We start from the raw sequence: 21,370 nt of genomic DNA, 5'->3' as shown, positions 1-21,370 counted from the left end.
CCAATAATTTAGAAACTAAATCTATTTGATGTATGAAAAAAATAATATAAAATATATTCAATCATTTACATGATGTAATTTCATCAATTAATTAATTCATACCAATAAAATAAATTTTAATTAAACTTGATAAATCGATATTATACATAATCATTAACACAAAGTAATACAATTTTATAAGAATTTATGTAAAAAACTTATTTTATAAAACTACTATATTCCACATACAAATTCCACGCATCACCTTCCATAATCAAGCAATGGATTAAAAAAATAAGACTTCTCACATACAATAGACTTCCATCCTTTCATTTAGTTTTTAAAATTATAGTTACAACATAAACCGATTTGGAAACTTAGATTACAGAAGTTTGGCATCTCTAAACGGTCATTAAATTTCAATAGGATAACATATTTACATTTTTCGAGAGAAAAGTATACATGGATTTTGCTCAAATGATAAAGCACCATTTGTTGTTTGGCTGGGAGTTTTTCAGATCCTCTTGGGATTGTTTCAGCTCCTCCTCAAGATTGCGGATTTTTTCTGCTGACACGGAGATTTCTTCCATCCGAGATACCAGAACACGTTTGTTTTCTTCCATCTGAATACACAAGAATGTAATGCAAATAATTGTAAAAATTCCAATTCCAAACAAAGGATAGATTTGAACAAGGGCTCGTAAAATATGCGATCTTCATGTCATTGTCCAAGGGCTCGTAACATAACATAATGACACAGAGACTGAAGAAACAAATAGATATAAATAATAAGAAGTTATAAAACCGGTTATTGCAAATAAACAACAGGAAAAGAATGATTGAAATGAACAAGAGATCTTAGACAAGCCCTCCAAGCAAAAACTAAATGCCAAACCAAAAGGCACATAAACACAGTAAAAAGCATATTATCTCAGCATTTTTGTAAAATCTTTACAGCTTTGCAAGGAGCCAAAATTATGGGTCCAATTCCTTTGGCTTGAAACATTTTAACATTTGAACGACATTTCTAACACATCGTTTCAAGGCTCTGGGTAATAATTAGCTTACCATCTCACGGAGTTGTATGACCAGTTCCTCCTTATGCTTTATCAAGTCTTGTTTGGAAACCAATATCTCTGACTTCGCCTGAAAAAAAGAGTAAGCAAACGCAAAAAGCAAATATAATATATTCAATTTCTGTGCATTTTCACTTGTCAAAGTTTCAAACACACCTGAGCTTGCCGGAACAGTTCATTGGAATAAGGCTGACCTTGATTGTCCTTAATTATATTGTCTATATGATCTAGTAATTCACTTATTTTTCTTTCCATATCTTTCTCAGATGAACTTTCATTATTGAAAACCACCATCCTCCCCTTGCATTGCGATATAAGTTTCTGCATGGAGATTAATAAACATCAGAATTATTGTTCGAAAACTTCCATCTCCAAGAATTCATCAGGCCTGAACTTCAACTGGACTAGGGCTTTGAAAATAAATCAGAAAATTTATAGAACACAATTTTTTAAAATATATGTAAAATTAAAATTACGAAGGTGGTGAGTAAATTTTTTACTTCAAAAGCTAAAAAGGAGCTCAGATTGTCTTAAAATTATAAATTGTATATCAATATGTATATTTTGCAAATTTTATCCACAGACAATAATCCAAAATAATTAAATATTGCAGCACAAACTAAATAGCATAAAACCTAGAGTAATATCTCATTAAATATTGTCAAAGCAAAAGCATAAAACCTAGAATAATTAAAAAACACAGGAATTTTCCCTGGAAGAAAAAACTTTGCTTTTTCTACAAGATAGATATTATTTTCTTTATTGTTTTATTGTTGTCATTGTTCAACAATCTCCACCTTGACAACAATTTGCGTGATACTTGCTCATGTCCATTCATCATGTTTACAGCTAGCCAAAATAAGTCATACTACACCTCAATATATTTGCATAACTAGTATTCTGTTGTATGAACAAGAGTTACTTTACCTCGATCAATAAACTTGTCTTACAAAATTGTATTTAATCTCAATATGCTTTGTCCTATCGTGATAAGATAGATTTTTAACCAAATGGATAGCACTTTGACCATCACAAAATAGAATCACTTTGTTCTGCACTTTTCTAAACTCACCCAAAAGACCCTTCGACCAAATTGCCTCTTTACATGGATGTGAGACGGCCATATACTCTGCCTTAATTGTGGACAAAGCAACTATTTTTTGAAGCTTTGAAATCCAACAAACAACTCCTCTTGCTAAAGTAAACACATAACTTTAAGTATATCTCCTTTTGCCAAAATCACCTACAAAAGCTGAATCAAAATAAACACATACTAAATCACTGCAACCATTATAGGTGATACAATAATCACTTGTGCCTCTAGATACTGAAGCATCCATTTCACTACTATCAAATACTCTTTACTTGGATTTGTCATGTATCTACGTGACAAAACTAACTACATGTGACATATCTAATCTTGTACATACTATCACATACATGAAACTTCCTACAACAATATCATATGATACATGATACATATAATCCTTTTCTTCCTTATTACTAGGACATTAATATGAAGAAGGCTTAAAATGGGAAGCTAAAGGGATATTTATTGCTTTCACCAAATCTTATGAGGATATTCTCCACATATTTTTGCTATGATGACCAAAGTTTACTATTTACCCAATCTTTGTGTATTTCTATGCCCACAACTTGTTTTGTTACTTAGACTAGATCCTTCATATCAAATTTCCTACCCAATTGAGCCTTTAACTTGTTGATTTTAGCCATATTTTTGCTTACTACAAGCATATCATTAACATATAACACCAAGATTGGAGGCATCAGTTTCTAGGTTGATTGGGACTCTGAAATCCCTTGCTATCTTGTCTACCAAGAGATTCAACAAACGACTCTCCTTCTCCTCACTAGGTAGGCCATTGGCGTGTGCCTTTGGTAGGGGTGGGTCTATGTGTTTTGTTCTTCTTGTTTATAGTCTCGTTTGTCGTTGGTTTTTGTTGCATCTGGTTGGGTGTTGTTGCTTCTTTTTGTTCTTTTTTGGTAGTTGGCTTTGGGGTGTTGGGTTCTCACTCTTTGTGAGTCCCATGGATTTTCTCACTTTTTTGTCTTTATAGTACTTATGTAATGGTTCAGACCATAGTAGCATTAATAGTTTGGGGAATTAATAGGCAAATCAAAAATATAATTTTTTTTTTTTAAATTGGGAAAAAATCCAAGAAACAATAGGATTTACCAAAAACCATAAAAATTGAAAAAAAAACAATCAAAAACTACATTTTAAAAATATTTAAGAACATTTCCATAGCATAGATCTATATTGTAAGCAATTAAAAACTAGACTTCAACACATGAATCGCAAAGTTGCATGGACAAGGATATATATATATATATATATATATATATATATATATATATAAATAGATAGATAGTGAGCGCGTGCACGTGTATCAATGATTAATAGTTAAGTACATGTATATTTTTAAATTATATTTGATAATTTTTATTTAAATTTTATATTGAGATTTAAATATTAAAATATTGAAATTTTTAACTATTATTTATTGTTATTTTTAATTATATTTAATATATATTCTTAACTATTAATTATTGTTAATATATCAAATATGATTAAAAATATATTAACAATGATTAATAATTAAGAGTTAATTTTATATATGAATATTTTATAATTATATAATATATTTTAAGTTTATATTCAAATTTAAATATTGAAATATTTAACTATTATTTATTATTAATAATTAATTATACTATATTTTATTTATTTTAATTTTTTATTGAAATGTAAGGGTGATTTTCTTTAACTATCTAAAAAATATTGAAATTCATATTCAATTTAATATTAAAATCATGCTAAATTATAATATATTTTTAATATTGAAATATTTAACTATTATTTACAATTTATAGTTAATTATATTACATTATATTTATTTTAATTTTTAATTTGGGTGATTTTATTTTTACTACTTTAAAAGTATTGAAATTTATATTTATTCTAATATTAAAATTTGCTAAGTATATTACATATTATTAAAATTATAAATATTAACCAAGAAATTAAAAGGAGAAACTATAATCCTCATTGAAAATAAATCAAACTAATTCTTTCTCCCACTTAAAGTTAAATTTTAATATCAAATAAATTAAATTCCATCTCTTTTGATAACTAGTTTTTAATACTCCACCTTGACAAATAAATTAACACTAGAATCCAAAACTCCCATGGAAATTAAATTCTTTTAAGTGAAAATACATGTCTTACCTCGGTTAAAATCTTTACAACGCCTTCAAACATTTTAATCTTAAAGCTCTCAATCCCAACAATCTTACATGAAGTTCATTGTTTCACATAAGAACAACACCACCATCAATAGCTTGGCAGGTAGAAAATTAACTACCATGCATGGATACATATGAGTACCAAAATCAAATAACCATTCTTCTTGATATTGTAAGCTATTACAAACAAATAATACTTCACCGACCATATGAACTTGTCTCAATTAATTTTTCTTCCTTTTTAGAGTCATCATTCTCTTCCAACAATCTTTCTTGAGACACCCTAATTTATTGCAGTTACAACATTTTCCCTTACCCTATTGTCCTTTTGACTTATATCTCTATGTACCTCTTGAATTCTCCCATTTTCTATGGATTGACCTCTAGCCACCATTTCTTTTGTTGTGGAAGTTTCTATGTTAGACTTCATTTACATCTCTTCAAACAACAAAGCTCCCACAACATAATCAAATTCAAAGGTGTCAATTGTGGTAAGGCTAATAGAAGTGAATAAGTGATTTTAGAATTTGGGCAATCAACACAACATTATTGTTTTTGTCTTCATCTTCATTTTCTACACCCACAATAGCTAGTTGATAAATAAGAGAATTGAAAATATTTAAATAATCAACAATTTTTATACCTTCATTCACAAACTATACAACTACCTCTTCAAGTAAATTTGGTTTGTCAAGGATTTTGTCATGGAAAGGCTCTCCATATTACTCCATAAGCCCACTATTGTTTCCTCTCTTATAATATTGAAAAGAACCTCATCTCCCAAACATAATTGAATTGTGTTAAGAGCTCTCGTATCCAAATCTTTCTGGTTCTCATCAGTCATATTTGCAATTTTCTTCGACTTTCCTACCAAGTCCTTCTGTAATTCTTGTTATACTAACAAATCATGCATATTAAGCTTCCATAGCTCAAAATTATTCTTCCCATCAAATTTTTCCACCTTGAACCTTGCATTTGAAACCTTTTCTATTTTGATGCTAGAAAAATCAACATCAAATCCTAACACAATCTTTACCAAGATAATTGCTCTAACACAACTTCTCGTGGGAGTGAAAGCTTAAAACCCAAAATGATTAAATATTGCAGCAAAAATTGGATTGAAATAAGTAACAAAATAAATAAAATGAAATAATAAAATACCACACAAGACATAGATTTACATGGTAAAACCTTGAAAAATGGCAAGGAAACATCCATGGCCCAAGATATTGATATTCTTTTTGCTCACAAAAAAACACTTATGATCTTGAGAATTGTTGTTATCACAATTTTATTACAATAATTTCTCCTCCATGACATTAGAGATATATAGAATATCTTCAAAATATTAAACACCACTAAACATAAAAAAACAATTTTTTTTCATTTGAAAAAAATAGAAATTTCTTCTCAAGAAAAAAGGAAAGTTCTTTTTTCTAAAAGATAAGATATGATTTGTTTTATTGTTTTATTGTTGTCATTATCTATAGTGCCTCTCCCAAAGAGTTCGTGCTAGAGCCTAGAGTAAGATCAAAGAGCACTTCCCCTCAAGAGATCTATGGGTAGTGTCCAAGGCATGTATTGTGTCATAATATAGGGAGGAGGCCTTACTAACAAGTTAAAATTAAGGCCTTTCAGATCACATGAACTTTCATGTGACATGTTATATTTCAAATGCAGCTAAAAAACACTAAAATAAAAAAATCTTCACTCCAGATTACATAAATGCACCTATAAACAATCACAATTAGCTCAACATACACAAAAGGATAGAAGCTCAAATAAAAATGATTAAAAAGAAAATGGATCAATTTATAAATGTATATTTTTATGGTCGAATTCTACACTTAGATTCAACACTTTTTTATCATTACTCATCAATTAATGTTATCAGATTTCCACAATTCATACAAATATTATTTGGTTGTTTCTGGATTCGATTGTGTGTAAATTTTTAAGATCAATGTTTTGAATCATATTCCATGATCCATCACCAGAATGGAAGAGAGTTCAAGGAGATGTAACATGGTGAGTTGCAAACCAAAGATTCACTATAAAGAGAGATGTGAAAAGGTAGAAATGGAGAGTTGGGGGAGCACAAGGGATGAGGAGAAAGAATAAGACAACACAAACAATACATATTTAGATACTTACACTCAAAAAATTAAAAGCTAAAGAAGCAAAATACACACACACAATGATATTTAATGTCAACTTTACCTTTCCATCTTTTTACCAAAAGACTGATTCTATCATAGGAGAGCATGGCATCCTTCCAAAGTACTTTGTCGTCCAATCAAAACCAGAACTTCAAGATTCATATACTTAAGGTTCTTCTAAAATTTGTAGGTTTATAAGGGGATTCCAAGACCCAAAACATTGAAGATTTTGATATAAGAAATTTGGAAATCAATCAAATTTATTGATATCCTCATGAGAACTAAGGGGTACACTCTATCCAAAAGTATTAAATTTTGATACAACACCTATCATCTGCTTCCAGCCAAATAGAGAATCTTTCAAGGATGATATGGTTATTGGCCATTTTTATATATTAGTGTTTTTATTTTATTTTAAGAAAATTTTTAATTAGAATATATTAATGCCATGAGATTTCTACAATCCATGTTATATTCATATGAAATTTTCTGGATTCAATGGGGAAAAAATACACAATCGAATCCAAAAAATTTCATATGAATAGAATATATTAATCAAAAGGTCTAAAGATATTATAACTAGACAAATAATATTATTAAATTTTTAAAATTTAATTTATTTAAATACAATATTGTCATGCTTCCATTTTTAAAAGAATCTTTGGACAAGGCAAAGAATATACAATAACAAATAAGATGGTGTGTAGTAACCACTACTTGGTTCAAGTAATGTAAGTTAAATTTTATACTTCAATCTTATGTATGCATTATAGTTTAATTATTTAAATGATTTTTAAGATATATAGATTTAGATGGATGATCATTATTATATTTGATTTTCTTTTTCATATAAAGTATTCAAATCTTTTGTGCATTTGATTTAATGTGAAACTTATTCTAAATGTATGTTTAGGTTCTTGTCATGCAAGGTCTTATAGGCTTTGGCGTGAACCAACTTATTTTACATTATTTTCTAATTGATTTATTTCATCTTTTTACAAGTGAAATATATAAAATTATAAAATATGTTATCTATAGAGCCTACAGATAGTCAATGTGGTTAGAGCCTCATAAATCTCTTTCCCTGAAGCTTGAATGCTAGTAAAATACATGTCTTCATCTTTTGGATATGCTAATGCAAACTCCAAGTTACACTAATCTCCAATTCCTTGATAATTTGAGGGTTCGTTTGGCACAATTCAGAGGCATTTTACACCACTTCCCCATAAAAATCAATCAATACATTTCTCTCAAGTGTCATATTTTCTTGATAAAGCCTTTACCCAAGGATAATTTTATTTTTTAGATGCTCTTCTCATTGTGAGATTTTGCTTCAAAGAATATTCTTATTTTTAAGATGTTCTGCTCACTATGAGATTTTTTCCTCTTTGAAGACAAATATAATTCTCTTCAAACCTTCATGGTTTATGAGGATCATAGATGCTTGACTCTTTTTCTTTTAAGAGATTCTTGATCTTTGCTAATGTTTGACCAAAGACTTGCTTTTATAATACTCTGCATTTGGAAGACTGTTTCTTTCATTCTTATTGTTTCTTCTTCAAGCTTGACTAGATATATGCATATGACAATCTAGTAGATATGACAAGACCAATGAGACATTGAATGATATAGTTGTTTTTATATACTTTCTCTTTAATACTTATTTTGTTCTCTTTTGAATTTTGTCATACTTGTATGAAGACATGTCTTCAACCCCCTAGGATGTGTCTCAAGTAGCGAGACATGTTTCCCCCGATTGAAAACTCATTGGAGACATCTCAACTATATTTGAGTTTTCATTGTACTTTTTCAATCCCATAAACCAATTTAAAATTTTTACTAATAATATTGAACTATCATAATACCTAAATTGAAATATGAATGTGAGATAAAATAATAATAACATTTCAAATATCCATAGGTGGTATGTTCATACTGTCTACTACATTTATTATAGTATATATGAAGAATGCACTATAAACAGTTTAGCAAACAAAAATCATACCTGGAGCTTGTCGGGAAACTCTTTTAACTTTTTCTCTACTGTCAAACCCTTTTTCTCCCACTTATCACCGCCCGTGAAGATAACAAGCATGTAATCCACAATTTCTGGTCCAAACAGCATCTGCAAGTTATCTAAAACAGACGCTTCTTCAGTGGTGAATCGCGTTTCAGCAGCAAGCACCAAAACAATTCCATGAATTCCATCCTTTACAAGTTCAATACATTTTACAATTTCTTTCCCAAGAAAATCTGGAGAAGCATCCGTATCGAAGAGTCCTGCAAATTTTGCCACTTATAATTACTTAAATAATCGTTATAAAATTGTTACTGCATTGATTGAAAACAGCATTAACAGAAAAGAATTAGTAATTGAAAGAATATTGAAATCCCTAAATGGCATTAAGTTGTTTAATGGGTAATTTCAGTCGCAATCTCAAAACTACTAGAGTTTGTAAAACTCTAATTATAATTAATCTCTAAGCGCTCCATGGAACTTGATGTTGATCTGAAAAAGAAGCCATATAATCCCTAATATGTGCTGCAAGAATAAGAATTTAGAATTCTCCTGTTATAAAACTCAAGAAAAAGAGAAGCAATTCTAGGAATACATTAACCAGTCAGAAAGAAGCATTTGCATTAACTACAATGTCTTAAACTTATTGTCGTTTTGGCAAGAACATATAACTTGCCATAAATTGCACTCAGGACATAATGGTGAGATAGAGGTGGTCATTAATCTTAAACAACTATAAGAGCTGAAGAATAAGATAATGTTAAAGAAAAGAGTCTGTGCCATGTTAAGAATATTTAAGATTTTATGTAACGTTGAACAATGCCTATGATAAGATGTTTTAGGGGAAAAAGAGAATTTTTATTTATCGTCTGGCTTATGCTGATTGTGTCTGTTGTTCTCTACGGTATTGCAGATGGCTACAAGTTTATTAGATTGTCGCAGCATTATAATCTTAAAGTTCATTGAGAACAGAAAATTAACAAACATTTTGTTGATATACTTTTATATTATCATGATCATTGACTTCCATCACAACTCATGAGGACATCAGAGATATAGTTTTAGTTGGGATATAATGTTAAAATTCATTTTTCACAGAAAAAACTTTACATTATTATATAGTTTTCAATCACAAACTTTTACAGATGACATACAAGGCAACCACATATGGGATTTTCATACTTATCTTCAATCATAATCAGTAATCATCAGTCATTCATTTATATGCAATTTTCTTTTCAATTAAGTGCAAAAATCCATCCACTATTCAATCACATAAATTTTTTTGTAGACTGTTTATTTCAACATATTTTTAAAAAATGATTCTTCAATCCACAAATTGTGTGAAGATAACCCAACACATTTGTTGTCTATAACCTTGTATGCTACTATTGTCATTTTATGACACCTTGGTCCATCAGTAAGAACCGATCAGAGATATGTTCTATGGACCAGCGTTGCTCCAACATCGATCAAGAGAAGACGATGGAATCATGAAGTGAAATGTTGTCTTGTCGGAAGTTCCTAGACCCTCTCTTTCCCCTTTCCCCGGAACTCCGGACCCCCGAGGTTCCGATGTTCGTTCCCTCTCCTTTGTCCACTTTCTTCCTTACTCTGAAACTCCGGGACCCCAGGGTTTTGAAGTTCCTTCCTTAGCCTTTCCTTCAGTTTCTCCTGAACTACGGAACCCCGAGGTTCCGAAGTTCCTCTCCTTTTCCCTTCCCTTCTTCGGAACTCCGAACCCTCGAGGCTTCGAAGTTCCTTCCCTTGCTTTTCTTTCTCTTCCCCGGAACTCCGGAACCCTGAGGTTCCGAAGATCCTTCCCTCCTCTTAGCCCCTCCTCTCCTTAGCTTTTCTTTGCCCTTCTTTGGAACCCCGAGGTTCCGAAGTTCCTAGCCTCCCTTTCCTTCATCTCTTCTCCTAAGCTTCTCCTTTTCCCAGAACCTTGAGGTTCCAAAGTTCCTTGCCTTGTCTCCTTCCTTCTTCCTTCTTTGGAACTCCAGAACCCCGAGGTTTCAAAGTTCCTTTCCTTGGCAAGTTTTCTCTTCCCCGAACTTCCGGCTTGCAACACTTTAGACAACGTGATCAACACTCAAGGCCTTAAATGCTCCACCAACTATTATGACTTGTACACCACCTTTCCTGGACCTACTTGAGCGCATTTATGAGGTTTATAGGCTTGTCTAGGAATATTCTAGATGTCATAAATACAGATTTGAGATCTTTTATGGAAAGGCATAGGCTGGCTTGACTTCTAGCTTAAGTCCATCCCCTTCTAGACATGCTTTGACCCCTAAAAGTAGGGATTTGGGGGGAAATTCGACCAAGATGGTTAGGGTTTCCTACTTGGATGCAACTGTTGGAAAAAGTATATAAGGTTGTTATGCCTCATTGTAAAGGGTTCTCTCCCTACTGCCTTGAGCTTTCCTATACTCTTTCTCTTCTCTTGAAGACTTGTAATTATTTTTGCATTTCTGCAACTATAAGTTTTGCCTTTGGCCTTTGAATGAATTGAAATTATATTCTTGCCTTCCTTCAACTTATGCATGCTGTGTATGTTTCCTTACCTTCATCATATGTGTATGTTTTGTGGCTCTTCTCTCCATATATGTTGTGTTAACTTGTTTTCTGAGTGTGACTTGTGGGAATATTTCTCCCGTCTTGACACTTACCTTCATACATGAGTTTGGGTCACTCATGCAACTGAAGTTTGCGCATCTCCTCAGTATTTCAGTTGATTCCTTGTGCCATTTCGGGTGGGATGAGGAATAATCTCTTATCTTGGTGCATCACCTCCTTTCATTTTAAGCATTTCCCTCTTCCCTTTTCCTCTGCAAGTTGTTAGGATAGGTTAGTAGTAAATTTTAAGGTGTTGAGTTGGTTCAACACCTGCACTTCGATTGAGAAGGAAGCCAACCTTCTCCGAAGATTCAACCCCCTTGCGCAAGGTCACTTCGGGGCTGTTTCCATGTTTCACAAGGTTGCTGAGATGATAGCTCAGAAAGGGTGCGAGCTTTTGTGATAACAGTTACAATGAGAACACAAACGTTCTTGAACTTCTTTGCTTATAGTTGTATTATATATAACAAAATTTTATCTGCTTCTAATATATCCAAGGCCTTCATTATTTGACCTTACCTTTATTTGATGGGTTCAATAATATCTTGCCCATGTTTTCCTAAACATTTTTTTTATCATGACCTGTATTTTGTATAATCTTGAAACCAATATTCTTTGCAATACATACATGATTAATCTTATCATCACAATTATAAACAAAATTTATAACTCCCAAGTATTTTTTATTTTCTTTATCCAAAGAAGTAGAATACATGTATCATACAATATATCAATTGAAGAGCCAAATCATTTGTATCAGGAAAGACATTGTAACAACTATTCCCCTTGGTTGCTACTTAATTTTTTTTTAATTTAACTCACAATCAATACCAACTTAATCCACCAAACAACTTTGTTCTAACTTAATAGTGTCAACTTCATAATTCCTTCAATCACCATGGTGTTGACAACTCTACCCCACCACTTACGCTTACACTCAAATGTGGTAAGCTCCTAATGTCAAGTCACCCCTAGACTTAGACCTAAGTCTCAAGGGTTCATTCCAAATTACCCTACCTATGTATCCTCTTGTGGAAATTAGAGTCTTCGTAGTTAGCACTTGAATGCTAGGAGTTTTTTTTTGACCGGTAAATATTTCTTCTATTCCTTCAAACCAATATTACATTATCATCGTTTTACGAAACTTCTAGATCATAAATACAAAAAACAACCTTTCATCTAAATCATTCGACCCACCATCTAGTCCAAGCAAAGGAAAAAAATCACCCACCACCTAGGCAAAGTTCCATAGAAATTACATCATGTATGCCTGAATATGAACAAAAGAATGCAAAAAAAAGTCTCTAACATTAATTCATTGAGACTATCTCCTTGCCTTTCCCACAAGGTGAAACAGTCTATTATGGCTGCTCTTCAGAGTCCTCTGAATCATCATTGTCTTCAAGAGGGAAGCCAATCCATAAAGCGCGTCTACACTGCCTTTTCCTTGACTTTCTCAGATGACCCCTTTTTCGTCAAGAAGAGAAAGGTGCCCCCAAGTGGGATGACTTAGCTCCAAATTCGCCCCACTTCTCTAGCTCTAGTTTGATCTCTTATTTTTCCAAAGCTCTAGGATTTCCTTTATTTCATTCATTCCAACTTGTGTCGAGGCACGCCTAGCCTCCTTGTTGAAGTTTGCACTCCAAAGAAAGTAGGGATGTAGAGGAGATTTGAATTCGTTGGCGTAAACCCATGCTCCATTTGAGAAAAAATTCCGCCCCATCTCAAGACATTCTTAGAAAACTGTCCAAGCCGCCACACCATTCCTCCTAGACACAACTTCTCACAATCCACTCCACCTTCTCCTTGCTCTCCAACTCAAAACACCAAGCAATGAACATAGATGCAACCTCCAAATTCATCTGATACTTAAATTTTCCCGACATATACTCATTTCCAAGCACTAATTTCACCCTGGTGAGGAAGGTTTCCTCTCCAAACATGAAAATGTTCGTTAGTCACTCATCTGAAATGGGTACCCAGAAAACCACCATTGGACGCAAAGCCCACAGGGAGAAGTTCAACTCCCTAGCTCTCTCTGCTAATCACCTTACAAGCCTAGAATGTCTACAACAACCAAGATTGCACACAACATCAGAAAAGTGACTTACCACCACAAACAACCTCAAACTCTTCGATGTAAACTTGCCATAGACTCTCCACTCAACAAGCTAGGCCGTAATTGTCATAGATGTTAAACGTTGTTCAGTTGATATAAGATGGTGGCATGTGTGGAGTTACAGATGCCATTAATGCTTATGTACTATTGTACCATGCTTGAGGAAGAAACCACCAACTTAGCCAAGTGAATGTTGCCAAATTCTACTACCTTTGCTCGCCCGAGGAAAGGGGAGGATATCCTCGAGTATGGGGAGATCCAAATCCACCACCATACTGATAGGTAGTAAAAGCCCGTCCTAACTTGCCGCCAAGGTGACCTCACTCGCCAATCATATGGTCTAATCAGCAAGCCAAACTTAAACAGTCCCAATTCAAATAATAATCATTGGGGGGTTGATGTCAATCTTGATATCACTAACTTGGAGATCAAAGGCTTCATTTGCTAGAAGATCTACCTCCTTGTTTCCTACTCTTAAAATATGTGTGATTCTAAAGCTTTGAAAATGTAACAATAAAGCTTTGATCCTCTGAATTTCCCTATCAATTTTCTAATTCGGAGCCTTGCCTTTGATAATGGCTTGAGTGACAATCTGCGGATCCCCTTCTTAATGGATCTTAGAAACCCCTAACATTCTTGCCATATGGATTGCCAGTATAGCCACTTGGGCCTCCACTTCATTGTTTGTACACGGAAGCAAGTGTTGCATGCCTTTGGCAATAATTTTTCCTTCACAATCCCTAGCAATACATCCCGCACCAGCAATACTAGGATTGCCACGAGCAGCACCATCAAAATTCACTTTCACCCAAGCATGATCTAGTGGTCTCTATGTAGACAAAATTTCTTCCGGCACCTTAGGATTAGCCCTATCAAACCCATTAACGGGTCTGAATGCTAGGAGTTCATTCTATCTGTGTGCATGATATATATGATCTTGTTTTAAACCATGACTATTCATTAAGAAAATTCTATTAACGTAATCCAATTCTAATAGAACCATATTTGTGCTTCCATCAAGAATAGGTTCCTTACCAAACATTAACAATCAATAGTGTGCAAACATACACAAAAACATAGGGTTCATATCATTCCATAATCCCTCAATTCCCATAGTGACTCAAGCATACCTCAAATATACACAAGGTGACTAGCTCCTACACATCACATATATACATTTATGACGATTAGATCCAACATAAGTCGCATATCAATAATGACTATCTCCAAAATATATCACATAACACAATGAGATACTAACACATCCATAATGAATATCACTCACTTATCCATAATGCATCCAAAATAGAAAAGGAATATTGGTGCATTGCACACTACACCAGGATCACATTCTTTTCTTTGGTCTTCTACACCAATGACCAATTGGGAAGAGGTTTCAATGTATCCCATAGTACATTAAAATGTCCGTCCACAACCCAACAAGGTCAATTATATTATTTTCAGATCAAGATATGCCACAAATATACCGTGGTTGTTCCAATTGTTCCCTACCTATTTTTAATTAGAAAATTTCTTCCTTGTAATCTGCAAGATAGCTAAGTGAGCTAGATGATTTTTCACCTACATGTTGGCCTTAAGACCCTCACGCTACTAGTGAAAAACCATCCAAAACTTTAGCTTACACTAGACATCCATTATTGTATGCTATTGGCCCAGGGCCCATACATTTTTGGTAGAATTCATCTAGACTTCTATAGAAATATGGGGGTATCCATCACTTGCATACTATTGGATCCAAAGCCCATATGCCACTAGCAATATTTTCATTGCCATCTAAGTGGTACTACTAACAGTCCTTTGACATGGTATGCTTCTTGACTACTACAAATCTTTACCATTGATAAGCTTATCTTTGGCCAGGTTATGGGATTTATCCATTGATGGTCACCTCAAATGAAGAGGATTAGTCTACATATTTAAGGTATACAACATCTAACTATTCCCTCGTAGGGTCACTACTCCATCCTTTGTTGTAAAAGTTAACACTTGTACCCAATTTAGCACTATAATTGGAAAAGAAATTTCTAACTAAGATTAAGTAGATCACAATCGACTAATTTAGGAGCCTATACAGAGTCCTATAAGTCTAGAGATAAAATTCAAAAACACATGAAACAACTTTGATCCAACACAAGATTGCTCTACTCAAGAAGTACATATAAACCTATATTGATTATAAGGTAGTCAAACCACTCATTTTGTTCAAAAGAACACTATATATTAAATACAAGTTATCATTTTTTCTTAACTCATTCATAAAAATCTAATACACATTTTAGCTTCACAATAAATCCTTTTAAAAAGAGAAGGTCAAACTAGTTAGGAACAACCCCCAAACCTAGGAATTATGCCCCCTAAACCCTCCCCTGATAGACTTGAGGTCACGAGGGCAATGTTCACCCAAGGACTGGTTACATACTTACTTCCAAATGGGATCAAAGTAACACACAATTCTCCTTACAAGGTCCCTCATAGGATGCATACACACATGTTCTAATGACCAAAGTTCCACTAAGTATTTCCCTCGATAATAACATTTAACATTAGATCTAGAAAAACACATAACCAATCCCACAATCTAGCAACACTTACAATAACACTCTATTTATAAATAATGAGATCACAAATACAACTCTACCCACTATTATTCATAATCCAACTTGAACTTGTCCTAAATCTCTTATAAGTTCTTATTATTCACTTCATTATTACACGCTTATGACACCAAGGCTTTCAATTGAAATTAAATTCCTTTGTTACCCTCTTTCATACCAACTACTACTAACACTACGAGAACTAATTTATTATTAGTTCTTTTTACGACTTCATCTACTAGGATAAAATATGCCATTCCTTAGGTTAATATAATGTACATAGATACTAGACACAACCATTTTTTTCACATGAGACAGATATATGCCTCAAGTTTTCACAACCTTGGCACATATTTACCCCTAAGAAAACCAAAGGTGGTCTTAATGAAGGAAGACCATGTAAAGATATGTTTGAATATATATGTGATGCTACTGTAATAAATCAGTTCAATACATTGGAATGGGTGTTACTAAGATGAAGGTCTCCAAATTTCTTTATTTTCAATGGTTGTAATTATCACCCATCATAAGTAGCTAAGTATTGAACCATCACACATCTTAAATAGAACATCTTAGATCAACGACACTTATAAGGAGTACAACTACTTATCCAAATCAAATCCATACACATATTCAGGCAATAATAGGATAGTCAATATAAAATAAATCTAGTTTAACTTTAGTACCCTTCCCTTAGTGCATATGATAAATCTTGTATCCAGATTCTTGTATTTAAGAGGTTGATAAACAATTTATTGAAACATAAAGCCTTCTTCACAATATCAATGGACTCCCCATGTTACTAAGTTGTAACAATAATGATACGTGGAGCAAGATGTGGTTGTTGTACCACTAAACGAAGTTACCCTTAATGCTATTCAACCAAGAACTAATGCTCATATAAATTATATCTTATTACTAGTTCATGTTGAAAGGTTATTTTGCGGCTAAAGATTTGATCTAGAATTTTGTCATCTTATTTATCTTAAAATTTGAACACAAATCTATTGAAATAATGAACCCTTCATTAAATTAAGTTATTAGTTAATGATCTCTATGGCATAAAGATTAGTTTGACTACTTAAGAAGAAATTCCCTCTATTTACATCAGTCATAGGTTCATCTCTATGACATAAAGATTAGGTTGATTACTTAACAAGAAATTCCCTTTATTTACATCAATCATACTTATCACTAGATGATGGCACCATGCCATAGTGGATACATAAACATTAACTTACATTATTACAATCATAATCACCACATCCAAAAGCTATATTCTAAGGAAAAGCCATTGAAGGTTTTTATTTCGCTGACTCCCAATAAATAACAACTCCCCTTAGTCACCATATTATAGGACTAGGTTCCCTTACTAGTCTAATTAAACATACTTTTGAAGCATTGGAAGGTGTCATTTACATGGAAGCATTCCATCACAAACCATTCACCAAGTATGTATGAAAGTTGAACACGAGGTCATCAAGTTTATACCAATGTTATGATCTTGATATGGTGGACTACACATTTACAATTTCTATTTGATAGTTTATCAATATTTTTGAGTTTAAAGTGCCAAACTTCATTTAGAGTTCTCCAATGATGCATAATAATTTATCACTTTCTATAATTATTTATTAGTAATAGGGGACCTAGAATAAACATGAGTGATAACTTTGAATTGCCATCATACAGTGCTATGTGTTTAATACTATATTTCTCTAATAGATGTTTAAATCAACATTGCCATATTAATGTCTCACCATTTAATGATGACTACGAATATACATAGAAGTCATCCTAGTTGATCTCTACTCATGATCCCAAACAAAGCATTACAATTATTGTTCATACTTCATAAAATCAAGAACAATGGATGCGAGCTTTAGAATGCAATAAATAAATTATCATAACCTACATGTACCTAATAGACTTATTACAATATAATCTTACTTGCAGAAAAGATATATCTCTTGCACAATAACCATCGCTTAGTTGACTACTTTGGAGAGCATTAAGTTAATTATCAATCCGTTAATGCCTCACGTAACGAATATCAAGAGCATGACTTTATCATATTATCTGGTGAAATCTAAGCTGCTCTCATTTGGGCATAGGCAGGTGGGATACGACCAAGGTTGGAAGTCGAGCTCTACTCTCTTTACTTTTTTTCTACCAGTCGCATTTTCTCCAAGGCCTCAAGGCCTTTTCATCAACCCATTTGTGAATATCGATGTCAAGAATGAAAGATAATGACACCATGTAACATCACGCGTATCGTTCAAGACATTTGCAACCACTCCATCAAACAAAACTTCCCAAACATCTCTCTATCCTCCATGAAATTTATTCCACTTTTAAGCATTGATTGTAGTGGGAAGCTCTCATAATGGCATAAAGAGGCAATGTGAGAAATTGTTCTGGAATTTGGCTTCACACCGACCATAGACTTTTTGACGAATCCACTTTGTGCATATCCAGCAATCTATGCATTTCCATGAGACCACGTTTAACACTCAGACACCTTCCAATAAGTTCGCCAAGCTCTAGATCACCCTCCACCATGTCTTTCCTCTTCCATGCACATGCAATGTACATTCTCCCCCTTGAATCTCTACTTCGAGTTTTGTCTCTCTAGTCCCCCTCACATGATTCTACTACCTTGTTTGTTCTTTTGTGCACCTTCCTCTACATTCTCTCCCCTTTTCTGCCTTAATGTTTGTTGAAACTCTCCTTTAAATGCAAGCAAGAAGAATGCTGACAAAGATTCCGAAATATTGATTTACACCTATTTGCTTGAAAATTTCTGAAGCCTTTTCCATGGATCCATTTTTGTTTATTTTGGACGTCTCACCCATCCACGGGCTCTCATGATGGCCCAGGCATAGAGGATGGTACTAACAAAGGTTGAGGAGTCTTAATGTTTTCTTGCGTACTACATTAGGTTGAAAGTTTGAAAGGCCTTAATGAATGATGAATGCCCATAAATCCCCTTGGCATCCCTCAAAAATATTTAAAAAAAACGAAAAATCATAAATCCAACCTCTTTTGAAACATCTGCCATGGTGTTGTGGTTGGGTGACTCGACTGCTGAGTTGAGGGATCCAAAAAAATTAGTTGGTTTTCTCATCAACCAAAACTTATAACAGGTAAATAAGTAATCACAATTTTTCTATAATTCGAGCTCTTTTCTTTTCAATTTGAAACGCCTTTAATTCTTTCCCAACAATGGAATGATAAAGAAAAATAAAACCATATTATGGTTTCTTTGCAGCTGCAAGCAAAAGATCAACTTTCTCGAGAAGTGAAAAAAAGAGAGAAATTTTTCATGGTTTCTACGAAGGACCACTATCATTTTAACCCACTTATATATGATATTGGAACAGATGACTATGACACAAGCACAAAGATGCATAATTGCATCATAAAATTTATTTGTTGATTGTAATAAAAAACTTAAGGGGTAGATGTTGGAACTGTAATCTCTCTGACTTTACATGAGTAAGGCTGCATGTGCAGTAGTCTTTTGCATAACTTAAATCTAGGTGTTCTGAATATAGAAAACTGCTGCACGATAAGTTTCCATTCACTGTTTCTAAGACTTCTATATGCAGAGACAAATTGTCTCTGATCACTGAGTTATTGTAGCGTTCAGTTTGATTTAATAGAAATATCCATTGTGTGTTATTGCTTTGTAGCAATTTCTGAATCTTTTTTTTTCTTCAATAAAGATTTTGGATCGGAGGTTGTGAATTATCGGTGCTACATCTCTAATCGGTGAGGTGCCCATACCTTATTTATGGCATGACACCCCTTTCTGGTCTACTCAAACAATATGTGTACGTCCCTTTTGCCATTCCATTAATTGATTTGTTGACTCCTTTGGAATAGTTGAAAAAAAAGCTGGTGTCATAAATAGTTTCGAGTGTCAATCGAGTTGATAGCTCTCACCACCCGTATATATCCCCTCATTCACAGTCCACCATGGACGTGGCTACCGGGGATGTGACAGACGTGCATAATGAAGTCTTCAATGAATTGATCTATCTCAGTGCTGTATTTTTTTATATTCTGAATATCGCACCAGTTTGATAACTTTTTTCATTTGCAGGAGTTTTATATTATTTTCAGTTCATTCAACTTTTCCTTCAAATTCTTGGTATTTCTTTTTTATCTTTCACTGAATTCTTGCTCTAATTTTTTTTTTTCACCACTTAAATATCCATTCTTTTACTTTCTTTTTTTCCAATCTTTTTTATGGAAACAAATAATTTTTTAAACTTCTAAAACAGCTTCCTGAAGAATGCCCACAACTAAATAATGTCTCTCAATCAACATTGAATCGCACTGAACATTATGTGAACTTCCTTGTTAGTTACAGACTCTGCAAATCCATAATGTTCATAAGTACTTTCACCATTGCACTACTGCATCTCCAAAGCGCTCCACAAAGTCTTGACAAGTTTGGACTCTAAATTAGTACAAATGATACCAAATATAAAAACAGGCACCCCATTGTAAATCTCGGAAATAATTTCCTACTCCTAGAAAAACACAAACAAAGGCTTCTGTATGCAAATATTACAACTTCCAATTTTTTTTAATTGTAAACAGGATTCACCAAAACAATTTAAGCCATAAGGGACTAACCGTACGTTCACTTGCAGTAACTTTCACATACACCAAGGTGCTAAAGGCAAAACACTTTTGTTTTCCCAGGCATTCCTCTCAGCATACGACCATTCGCTAAAACTGGTTAATGATTTTAGCATGCCGTACCTCACAAACAAAAAACGTAGAAAGAGAGAAAGAAAAAGAAATAAGATAAAGTGGTAAAGAGGGTATATAATCACCAGGAGTGTCAACCACGTTTATTATTCGCCCATTCCGAAAAGTTGTCTGTAACTCACACTCTTTCGTTACAGACGATTCACTACATTCTGACTTGAAGACGGTGCGTCCAAGAATGGAATTACCAGTTGAACTCTTACCATTTCCGCTCCGGCCCATCAAAACCAGATTTGTGACCCGCCCACTACCATTAACATCATTTTCCTCCATCTTGCCTCCCCCCATTTTCTTTTTCCTTTTCTAACTCTGCTTCTGCTTCTGCTTCAGCCAACAAAATTGACGATAATGCAGATGATGATTTTATTCAATATAAAATAAGCACGACTTGCCTATTTCTATGGTGGCGGGTTTTAATTAGCAATCCGTATGGTTCATCTGCTTTTTCAAAATCACATTGAAGTAGGAAAAAATTGTGTGATACATCCCCAGAAATTACACTTCAGGCGAAACGAACGATCTACTTTTTGAAATCCGCTCAATGCAAGATGATTATTTACCGCCGCCGTTTTATCCTGTTGTGAACACAGACTGATTTGTACCGACGGTAGAACTTAATTTTACGGTGGTTCCCGAGGCTGTTTAGTGGAGCTGCCCTCAGCTTTTATGGAAAGAAGATCTTGAATGATTTTTCTTTTAAACTTTCGAGACTGTGCTGCACTCTTCACAAATGC

The 21,370-nt window shown here is 33.5% G+C and overlaps 1 protein-coding gene across 1 annotated transcript; it reads right to left on the bottom strand.

Annotated features, from left to right (window-relative positions):
- Nucleotides 1-315: 315 nt before the first annotated feature.
- Nucleotides 316-21,048, bottom strand: LOC131030626 (immune-associated nucleotide-binding protein 1). The gene is made up of 5 exons (XM_057961507.2): nucleotides 20,702-21,048; nucleotides 8,487-8,761; nucleotides 1,212-1,376; nucleotides 1,048-1,125; nucleotides 316-602 (listed from the first exon to the last, which is right to left on the bottom strand). Exons 1-5 carry the CDS (start codon nucleotides 20,922-20,924, stop codon nucleotides 453-455), a joined length of 891 nt encoding a protein of 296 aa, XP_057817490.1. The 5' UTR covers nucleotides 20,925-21,048; the 3' UTR covers nucleotides 316-452.
- Nucleotides 21,049-21,370: the final 322 nt, after the last annotated feature.

This window comes from Cryptomeria japonica, chromosome 3, assembly GCF_030272615.1.
Source record: "Cryptomeria japonica chromosome 3, Sugi_1.0, whole genome shotgun sequence".
Lineage (NCBI taxonomy): Eukaryota > Viridiplantae > Streptophyta > Pinopsida > Cupressales > Cupressaceae > Cryptomeria > Cryptomeria japonica.
Note: the sequence above shows the minus strand (reverse complement) of the source record. Positions and strands in the feature narration are given on the sequence as shown.